The sequence below is a fragment of the Malurus melanocephalus genome, unplaced genomic scaffold (assembly GCF_030028575.1).
Source record: "Malurus melanocephalus ecotype Western Australia unplaced genomic scaffold, MMel_1.1 scaffold_154, whole genome shotgun sequence".
NCBI lineage: Eukaryota > Metazoa > Chordata > Aves > Passeriformes > Maluridae > Malurus > Malurus melanocephalus.
Window position 1 is genome coordinate 308,833 of NW_026623386.1, and position 11,514 is coordinate 320,346.

Genomic DNA, 11,514 nt, shown 5'->3' on the forward strand with positions numbered 1-11,514 from the left:
TTTTTTTTTTTTTTTTTTTTTTTACTTTGGTTTTAGACACCTTTTCCTAATGGTACCATAAGGCAAGCTAACCTGTGCCTGTAGGTTCACAGGGACAGAGTTTTGAACTCTTAGGAGGAGGTCGAATAGGAAAAGGACTGTTAAAACTTTCTCTATGCTTTGAAAATTTACCTCCTAGCATTCTGGAAAATTATTTCTTCTGTGTGGAGAGGACAAGAAAGAAGGAAGTAATTAACTGAGAAAAGATGTTCCTTAAATAAAAAATCAGAAAACAATGCAAGTAGAGATGTAAATTACTTAATTCAGAGCATTTATAGGTGATTTGGTGTAGTTCAGGAGCTTTAATCCTTAAAACCTATTTCTTGTATGTTGTTTCAAGGTAACTAATTGTCTTATCAGTAAACAGTAAATGACAAGGCAAGTACTATTTTACAAATGGAAATCTGAGAGTTTTCACTRGCCATCATTTTCCAAAGGAGAATGCTGGTAATTTCTGGACAGACTGTTCAAAGAAATATAATTTTTATAAAGTTTTTTATTTTAAATACTATTTCAAAATATTCTACATTTCTCATGTCCTTATGGGTTTGTTTGTTTGGAGTTATTTTTTATGTGTGACTGAGCCTAAAATTTTCAATTTTTCCAACAGCGAAAGAGAAGATAACCACTACTGACCCCAGTTATAGTCAAGATTGTACAGACTTACTTATTCATATATGCTGAATTATTTGGTCTGTAATAACAATACATATATTTATAAAATTCTTCTTTTCTACCTCTCTGAAGCTACACACTGACCAAGATAAAGGAGATGGAAATTTAAAATACATATTAACAGGAGATGGGGCTGGCAGTCTGTTCATTATAGATGAAAATACAGGAGATATTCATGCTGCAAAGAAATTGGACAGAGAAGAAAAGTCCCTGTAYGTGCTACGTGCCAAGGCTATAGACAGAAAAACTGGAAGACAAGTGGAGCCAGAGTCTGAATTTATCATTAAAATCCATGATATCAATGACAATGAACCGAAATTCACCAAGGAYATGTACACCGCCAGCATTCCGGAGATGTCTGGAGTTGGTAGGTAAAAACTTCTCCTTATGTAAAGTATGAACARGTTTGAGCTGATTTGGAACTTGCAAGTAATTTATTATTTGAGGTACTTGCTACCAGCTTCTCTGAATATCCATGGAACAGTTTCTGTTGCCAGCAATGTTTCATAAATAATTGGTTTTTGCTTTCATTCATTTATTTCATCTTTATCCACTTTTTAATCCTTTTTCCATGCTGTAAGCTACTCTTTACTCTTTTAAGCCCAGTGGAACCATCAAGGAATGCAGCATGCATGGTTGTCTCATCAGTTACTACATAGTTTTGTCACAGTTGAGAATATCACTTGCATAAAGTACATCGTCTTTGTATTTTAACGTCTAATTTGCCAAAACTCTCTGTACCTTTAGACACAAACAACTTTAAGCATGTAAGTATATAAATAAATTAACATATCAAAATGATGCAAAATATGTTCCTGCAAATCATTTTTCTCTTTTTGTTATCAGTAGTGATAGTTCTTGTTGATGTGGTTTTTCTAATATGAACTTGTTTATTTAGTTGTGGACTTTTTCATACCAAATATATGAACACTGTTCCTAAACAATTTGTTTCAAAAATATTTGCCTTTTTGAGTAAAAACTTACACCCATTTATAACTRCTACAATGAAATGTAAGAATGTGGAGTTACAGTAAAGGTAAGAAATATAGCATAGCAGGAAAATAATTCTCTGAGTTTTGTTCAAATATATAAAATGATAGAAAATATTCACCAGCACACATTCATCAGAACTTATCATGATTACCTAAGTGCTCCACTTTCTTACAGCAGAGACAGTTTCTCTCATAAATAAGCATAAAATCCATAGACTGTGGGTAACAACTAACAGATAAATTCTCAAGCGTTATTTACTTCTGATGATTTACTGTAATGRTTTGCAAAATCAGCCCTGGATGATGGCATTACTAAGAGAGACAATAAAATACCCATTGAACCTTGTGATTAATATGCATCTTCACAAAATAATTTCCAGAAGCTAATATCTCTGAGAAGTAGAACAGAGTAAGAATTTATTCTATAAATGTGATAGTGTAAAATATTAGTTTTTACTTCTTTTATAAAAGAAAATATTTTATGACRCACCTATAAAATATTTTGTAATTATAAAATAATATTTTGTAAGCCTGAGAAGGAAACAAATACACTACTATGTGCAACACAAAGATGGATGCTTCTTTAAAAGATACATGGAAAATAGAGAAACCCTTTCCATTCAGAATTTGCTTTGCTGATAATCACTGAAAGAAAAATGTTGGCAGTGCAGCTGTCATATTTAATTTGAAATATATTTGTAAGGAAGGAGCTCTGTGGGARTAGATAGGAAAAAAGGTATGATGTCCATGTTTAACCTTATCACTTAGTCCAACTTTATAAGAGTCAATGGAGACACATGAATAAAAGAGAAATGCATAAGATCCAGTGCTTTGGCAGTGCCTGAGAAATATTAAGTCTATGAAATGTTCATATTTGATGAGGAGGATGATAGCATAAGTACCATGATGTACTTTAAGCTGAGGAAATGGGCATAAAAGACATAAGTAAAGGTGAGTTTTGCTTTCAAGACAAGTGCATATCTTTCTCCTTGAGATAAAGGATATAAACAGTAAAAAATGTCCTTTGGCTTCCAAAATGAAGGCAAAAGAAGGGATCTCAGTTCCTCTTTCCTCTGTTTAGTTGACATTTAGTTGGCGTTAGGAATATAAAATCCACTGGAATGGGAATTTTTAGCATTTGAATTTGAATGAATAAAAGTAGTTTTGTAGGGGGTTTTTTTGTTGTTGTTGTTTGTTTGGTTTTTTGTTTGTTTTTTAAACTGGAATAGAATTAGGACCCAAATCCAGTCCATTCTGGAAACAGATATTCTATATTTCTCAAGTCAGTCATAAGAATGGTAATTCAAGAGTCAGGATGTACATACAGATGCAAAAAAGATTATGAACATATATAGATTCCTTCTTGGAGTCCTTTTGTACTATTCTTCCAGATGAGAAACTGGTTGCCCTAATTGCAAAAAAAACAACTTAAACAGAAGCTCAAAGTCTAAAGTTGTTAAGGCAGAAGGCCCAAACCTTTTAGTTTGTTCTGWGCTGTAGAATTTAAAATGTGTGAGCGCCCTGCAGGAAAGACGACCCAAGACTCTGAGAGGCAGGTCTAGGTTCTTCTTTATTAGTCTTCCGATCTCAGCTCTAGTGATTTTCAGCTCTACCCTCTACTAGCTACCARCAYGCTTTATATATGSTTTTCTTATCTCCCCGCTTCCCAAGTACACCAATCTCATAGGTCCCAGCCAGATGACACAGCCAGGCACTCTCCAATGTCCATGTAGCATGTTCTAGTCTGTGATTGGTRAATAGTTTCATCTGTCCAATYCYGTCCATCTCTGTGGCTGGCTGCGTCACCCAGACAGAGCCTGYGCTGTTTAGTCCATGTCTGAGTCCAGGCTGCTTTAGAGCCCAGCCCCCACACATAGCGCTAAGATAGTAAGGGCCACGGCAAAAATGCAATTTGAGATTGGAACATTTTGTAAAACAAGTCACAGAACCAGAATCACAGACCATCCTGAGCTGGGAGAGAATCTCAAGGGTCATTGAAGTTCAACTCCTGGCCCTGCCCACAACACCCCAAGAATTACACCTTGTTCCTGAGAGCATTGACCAAACTCTTCTTGAACTCTGTTGGTCTTGGTGTTGTGCCCACTTCCCTGGGAGCCTCTTCCAGTGCCCAACCACCCTCTGGATGAAGAACTTTTTTCTAAAATCCAGCCTGAACTTTTCCTGATACAACTCCAGGTCATTCCCCTGGGTCCTGTCACTGGACACCACAGAGAAGAGATCAGTGTGTGCCCCTCCTCTTTCCCTCATGAGGAAGTTGTGACTACAATGAGGTCTCACTTCAGTCTCCTCTTTTCCAGGATGAACAGACCAAGTGACCTCAGCCATTCCTCGTGCAGCCTCCCACCAAGGCCCTTCTCCTCTGTCTTTGCCCTCCTTTGGATATTCTCTAATAGTGTCTGTAGAAATTAATTCCCTTCCCTTCCCTTCCCGACTGTAAATTACTATATTGTTACATTATGCACACTAAAAGAAGTGATATAATCATGATAAGCAGGTAAAAAATCGGTAGGAAAAACCCCAATTTCTTCCAATTCTTTAACTCTTCCCAGTTTTCTGTCTCAAAATACAGTTTTTTTCTTAACTATTATATTTATTATATTTGTCAAGTCCAACAAATATGACAGCAGATATTTATGAAAGCTCAGGGAAATGTCACCAAGATTGAGAAATTGCAGAGGAATCGTGGCTACCAATGTTTCCAGCTGTGTGTATATCTGTTATTCAAATTGCAACCATGCTATGTGCTTTCCAGCATGTCACTGACTGTTTCTTGGAATAACTATGTCTAGAGCACACAAGGGAAAATGGTAAGTCAACACCTCTGACAGAATGTGTGATTTTCAGTACCAATAAGCAAATCTCCGTCATGTTTAACTAGTTTGGTAGTAAAAAGAGTGAAACCATAACATGGATTTTCAGCACAACCTATTCAAGCCCGGGGGAAATATGAATGCTTATTTGTGCATAGTTTGTGCAGCCATCAAGCTATATATAAATTAGCCCTGCTACGCCTAAATAGGATCCAATCCAASAGTGTTATGGGTAAACCTAAAATGCTGTGTAGCTAAGTTAGCTCTGGGAGTAATCAAAACCACTGAAGTGAGCTGACTGCAGTGTCATTTCAGATGAATTTTATGAAAATGATCATGTTAAATGTTCACACTGATATTGGCTTAAAAAGTTGACTGAGAAAGTTMGTTTAAAACATTCTAAAACCCAATAACATGGAATTTCTCATTAAAATCATCTGCTGTTTGGAATTATTAGAGGATAATAACTGCTGTAGCTGTATTTTTGAATGATACTGGAGTTGATTGGAAGAATCCTGAGTTTTTTGTTAGACAGTAAATTGATTCAATACCATATAATTTTGAAAAATGAGAAKAGGAGGCTAGGAAGACCCATAGAGATTAATCAAAACATAATAGAAGAATCAAATTTACAAACGATGTTCAGCATTTTAAACTGATGGAATGACAAAGCTGTAAGTTACAATCTTGGGCACAATGAAGAACTGGTGGCTTTGAAGCATGACCTAGTCTGAACCACTGAAAACTTCAGAGAAGTTAAATACATATTATGGATCATGAATAATCTTTTCATTTCCTCTTCATGTATAATGAAAAGTACAGCCTTGATCACATTTATAATCTACTCATTTCATCTTCAAGACTTACATGAGTATAACTCAATTCAAGTATTTTTCCAAGTGAAACATTCCTAAAAAATCCCCAAAATAAAATCAAATCAATACTAGCACCGCATCTCACTGTGTAAATMATTTTTCTTAGGTTATAAAGTTAAGAACTTTTTAAAAAGGGAAATTAACAATGAGATGCCCCATGTAGTTAATCCCTTTTTGACACCTGGGTCAATATTATTATATCCCTCTGTACTTGCTTTGCTAATTTAAATGAGTAAGGTTTACCAGTTTTCTCTCATTAAGCTTCTTTAGCATGCAGTTGATGAGTATTTCACAACAAATTTTTAATCCTTGCATTGATTCTATTAAGAGACAGGACAACTAATTTAATTTACCAGTCATTTCTTCAAACTGCTACTTTCTAAATTTATGAATCTAACCAATGGCTCCTAACATATTTTGGGATTTCTACATGACAGGATTCATCTAAATATAGAGGAGCATATTTTAAATGGTTAAATTTAGGACATAAAATTTTCCATTATACCTTTTTTTTATTGAAAATAGTCAGGATAAAATAATCAGTTTTTCTTTAGCTGATAAGTGAGGTTGATAAAAGAATGTTATTTACAAAGTATAAATATAGCCAATTTTAACTCAGGTACATAGGATTATAGCATGACTAAACATGCTGTCTATTGAACAGCTCTTCTAACTAAAATATATAAAAAAATATATATATGAAAGACATTTACATGATAAAAAGTGAGATGAGTTGCAATAAAACACACTGGGTAATATGCATTAACATTATCAATCTTATTACTGCGGTGTTGTCTTTGAGTGCAGCAGTATATCCTGACACACCAATTATACAATGATTCCCTCAGAAGTTTCATTATCATTGTTCAATGTTTCTATAGTATCTCTTGGGAATCTATAATCGTCACAACTACTACTTCATTTAAGTAAGACTGCACTCCACTCTGATATTATTTTTAGTTACACCATGTTTTCAGCATCACATAATCCCAAGCCCATATTTTTCAAGARCAGTTTGTTATTTTGTATGGGAAGCTCTTACAAGAACAAGTAGAACTTATGGTAAAAATAAGAAAAAAGAAAGAAAATGAACCAAATGCAGTAACCATCACATTTTCTATTTTTGAATTTGCTTATGTCAGTAATCATTAATCTACAGATGTGTATAAACAACTAAAGGGARGCAGCTCTCATCTTTCATGTTTCAGCAGGAAATAATTATATTTTCTCCTTTGCATATTTTCCCTGGTTTCAGATGTTTATAAAAAGAAGCTGAATGAATGACTGTCTTTGACTTTGACACAAGCTTACAAAAACTACTTTGCAAACTTGCAAAACTTCAGAATCCTAATTGTTAATGTGCACTCTATTTTAAGATGAATTATTGAGTTAGCTTTAAGAGAAAGWTACATTTCAAATAAATATTTTATCTACAAGTTCATATTTTACAAGATAGAATTAGAATTCCTTTTAGTCAAACTAAGCATGATGGCAGAAATTCTGTAACTGGAATACTTTCAATATTTCTTTTTGCATATACCACTGTAACTAAAGACTTACTTAAAACCTTTGTAAATATCAGAATCTTTTTTTTAAATGCAGAATTTTTATCCAAATTTAAGCTTTTTATTATTTTCATGCATGTCTTTATTATGAAAAAAAAATAAAAAAGGAGTTCAATGCCCATTAATACTTTCTTAAACCATCAAGGTTTAAAAATCAAAATCCTCTTTTAGTTGAGTAGTTAAAAACATAAATATTTCCAGGATGATTTCAAAGAATTTTGGATTATTTGGGGTTTTTTCATTCACTTTTGGGCATGCAGTCTGTCAAGGACATGCACAGTATTTTTGTTAGGAAAGTATATGGCAGTATTTAAAATTATTTTGCATTTGGCATGAGGCAGAACTCTTTTAGAGTAGTATGAAASAGTGCTTTAAAACTTCATATTTCTAGTGTAAAAAAGAAAACCACTGGAACCAAAGAAATCTTATCCAGATCATGATTATTTTTACCTTAAATTATGTTATCATTTGTCTACACATCTATCTACGTATATAATATAGACAGCAGTTTCCCAGCAATAAGCATTCCTGCAAGGAACTTTCTATGGCTCTTGTACTGTGAACAGGTTATTTTGCATTTGTACAGCTCCACTGATTCAAGCTGGATATTACAGAAGTGTCAGGATCTTCCTGCATGATGTTTGTTTAATGAACAATGTATATAATTTCTGTGAAATTTAAATATCCATTTACAATTATTGTCAGTCTTTGTTACAGACTGAAGATAAAATAAATATATAAAATATAATATAAGCAATCACATAAATCATGGAATCATAGARTGGTTTGGGTTGGAAGGGACCTCAAATATATCTACCTCCCACCCCTCTGCCACGGGCAGGGACCCTTCCACTAGACAAGGTTGCTCAGAGCCCCATCCAGCTTGACCTTGAATGCTCCCAAGGATGGGGCAATGTCTCTGGGCACRGTGTTTCAGTTTCTCATCACCCTTGCATTAAAGAATTTATTCCTAATATGTAATCTAAACCTACCTCTATCCAGTTTGAAATGATTCCSCCTTGCCCTGTCACTACAAGCCCTAGTGAATAGTCTTTCTTCCTCTTTCCAATGGGGTCTCTCAARGTACTGGAAGGCTGCAATCAGGTAACCCTGAAGCYTTCTTTTCTCCAGACTGAACAATTTCAACTCTCTCAGCCTTTTCCCACAGGAGAGGTCCTCCATCTCTCTTATCACCTTTGTGGCCTCCTCTGCACTCACTCCAACAGRTTGTTCCTGTTCTGGGGACCCCAGAGCTGGGTGCAGCACTGCAGGTGGKCACTTRCCCTTGCTGACCAAGATGCTTTTGATATGATGCTTTTTGAGCTGTGAGTACCCATGGCTGGTTCATGTCCAGCCTCTCACCCACCAGCCCCCCTAAGTCCTTCTCAGCAGGGCTGTTCTCCATCTGYTCATCCCCAGCCCGTGTTGGTACTGGGSTTGCCCTGATCCAGATGCAGCACCAGCACTGAGTCTTGTTAATCCTCATGAGATTCCCATGGGCCCAGTTCTCCAGGTTGTCCAGGTCCCTCTTGATGGCATCTTGTCCTTCAGGTGTGTCAATCACATCACTCAGTTTGATATATCTACAAATTTGCTGAGGCTATGCTTGATCCCTTTGTCTGTGTCATTAATTAAGATATTCAATGACATTGGTTCCAGTACAGGCTCCCAAGAGACAGCACTTGCCATTGATGTCCATTGGGACACTGAGGCATTGACCACTATCCACCRGATGGGACTGTTCAACCAGTTCTTTATCCATCTAAYAGTCCACCCATCAAATCCCTCTCCCTCCAAAGTAGAGAGAAGGAKATTGGAAATTGCATCAAAGACTTTACAGAGGTCAAGATAGAAAACATCTATAACATCATTCAAATGCTCAAATTTGATTCAAATTCAAATCATTCACAAACTTAAGATTTGCAGAACATTTTAATAATACAGATAAGATGTCAGGCTACAGAAAAAAAAAAGAAAAAAAAAAAAAAAAAAAAAAAAAAAAAAAAAGGAGTGTCACTCTTTTTTCTTCTTTAGGTCTTTCTGTTTCCTGCCAGGGGTGTTGTCTTATGTCATTCCCACTGTCCTCTGAAACCAAAAAAAGATTAAGGAACTAAATCATCATAAAGATGGATTGTTCAAGGTTACTTTTCTACTACTTTTGTTCCCTGTTTCAGATCACGTGGGGTTAGATGCCAGAGCTAGTGCTAGGGAAGTGCCAAGAATATGCAAAATACAGCAGGTAAAAGCAGGTGAGATCTTTCATCCAGTAGTGTCTATCCTTAGCTAAAGAATCACTTGACATATCCATTTTCTTCAGCTGCAAAATGCTTCTAACACAAACAAGATTCCTCACTTTCTTTCCTATTTTTTTCTTTTATTAGGGGTAAGGGGCAAGTTTGGTTTCTTCTTAAGACAGCACAAACCTGAAGCAGCACAATGAGAAAAGCAGAGCCATTTATTCTTCCTCTGTGAGCAAYAGTTGACTCTTGGTGCTACAAGGAATTGGAATTTTGCAGGTGTTATCAAAAAATMAAATTAACTAATGTTTGCTGCTAATTCCAGAAAGTATAAATAATTTTCGTATTTCTGTCCTGTGAGAACAGAGCCACTGTCAACTCACTGTCAGTCTGTGACCTCTGCTGAGCTCCCTTAGACCTCCACCTGCTGATCTTTCATGATGTTCTGGTCTAAAATATTTTTCATAGGAAGAAATTAGATGCCAGCAGTATAAATGCAGCAATTAGTAATGCATGACTTTTATAGCACTATTRAGACTTTTATATTTGCCAACTAATTGGTCTAAATATTGGAGATGCAGTTTTAAGCTGGCCACAAACCCATTTAAACTCAATTTCCYACCAATTCATAGAAGACTAGACCACCTCTACTCCACAATAAGTTCAACTACTCAATAAGTTCAACTACTGTAGCAATGGACATTGACATGATAGCCTTGGAAGCACAGGCATCTTGCCAAATAGAATTTTCAGACCTGGGCTATGTTGAATGTGCCTCCCTTTTCTATCTCCCTGAAATGATTCAATGCAAAACTGTTTGCCTGGCTACTTTATTGCAACAGATTATTGCTTTCCATTATCCGTGTGCATTGAAAACAAAACAAAATGAAAAAAAAAGACAAAACCCCCCAAACACTACAAAAACTGCCAGAACCAGAGACCTGAACATCTCTAAATTAGAGCTTGAAACTAGCATCAAAAGTTCTTTTGAAACTAAACTAAACACTTTTTGATGCATTRATTTTCCTTGCTTTGATTTCCTTAGATTTTCAGCTATAACACTATGATCTCTGAAGAGAAGCATAATGCTCCTGGATTCTTTACATTAGCACTTTTGCTCACACTGCAATGCAAAGTGGGATATGGTCTGCATTGTTAGAGATGCTGTCCCTCTGATAGGACATTAAAACCTTCCATCTTTCTTGGCTTCMCATCTGAAAACCAAAAATAACATTTACATTCTGAAACAGTATGCTGCTTCAGCCAGTGTGCAAACCTCTTGCCATGAATACATACCCCTCTATACATCCTTTGACATAAAAGTTACAATTCATGTGCAACCTGTTTTCAGAGCCACAGTAAACAAGAGCTCCTATGCATGATGCCAGTTTATAGGCACCTAATTTATTCCCTTATGAGCCTTTGAAAGTACCAACCACCACATAATTTTCCTTCTTTTARGGCATACTACAGAATAAGACTTGCAGTGAGACCCTTCTCACATTTATGGGACCATATTGAAGGCTGCAGCAATTGAAGTGCTGTGCTAAGGACTGGAATAGCTGGCACTAATTAACAGTACTAATATTAGGAACACCCGTGTCTATTTCAGAAGGAACATGTCAAACAGAGGCATACATGTGTTACAGCCTTCATTAAAACTAAAATATGCCAGACATTAAATTAAACAGGTTAGTATTGGAGAGATGATCTGTTGTCTAAGGACAGATTTTKTGTTAAAAGTGCTAGCATTAGTGTCACTATTTATATCATTCTAATGCACAGAGTTCTTTTCTGAAACCATGTAATTATGTTTCTTGTACAGTGTGTTAGGTGTCTAAAAAAATAATTTTCTTCATTGAAATGATTTCTGAGAATGGGATTTCACAAATGTGGGTTCTGTAATTGGCTGGGAAGGCTGATTACACAGATCTAAGTCAGGAATTGCAATTAACTAGACAAAAGGTAAATCTGAGATTTTTTACATGTAGCCATAAAAGAGATTTTTCAAATTACATTGAGAAGTATAATTTTTCTAAATTATTATTGTTTTGTTAAATTAAAGCCCACTGGGTTGCTTACTTAGTCTAATCTATTGAACACAGAAAACTTTCAGTTGTTTATGAAAGGAAAGACCATTTTGAATGGTTGAGTATACCCCTAAGTTGTGAACATTATGCAGCTGAGTGTAAATATTGGGGACTTTTTACTTTTTTTTAAATTATCCTAACACATGAATTCATCTATTTTGAAAGTAAAACACAAAGACAGGGTTGTTTCTGTTGGTTTGTTTTTTTGTT

General features: G+C 35.5%; 1 protein-coding gene across 1 annotated transcript in view; it reads left to right on the forward strand.

Annotated features, from left to right (window-relative positions):
* LOC130576779 (cadherin-9-like) overlaps positions 1-11,514 on the forward strand; it is a 68,395-nt gene that overhangs the window by 21,507 nt on the left and 35,374 nt on the right. Inside the window, exon 2 of the mRNA XM_057371678.1 lies at positions 787-1,081. Within this exon, the coding sequence (XP_057227661.1) occupies positions 787-1,081 (295 nt within the window). The remainder of the gene's footprint in view (positions 1-786; positions 1,082-11,514) is intronic.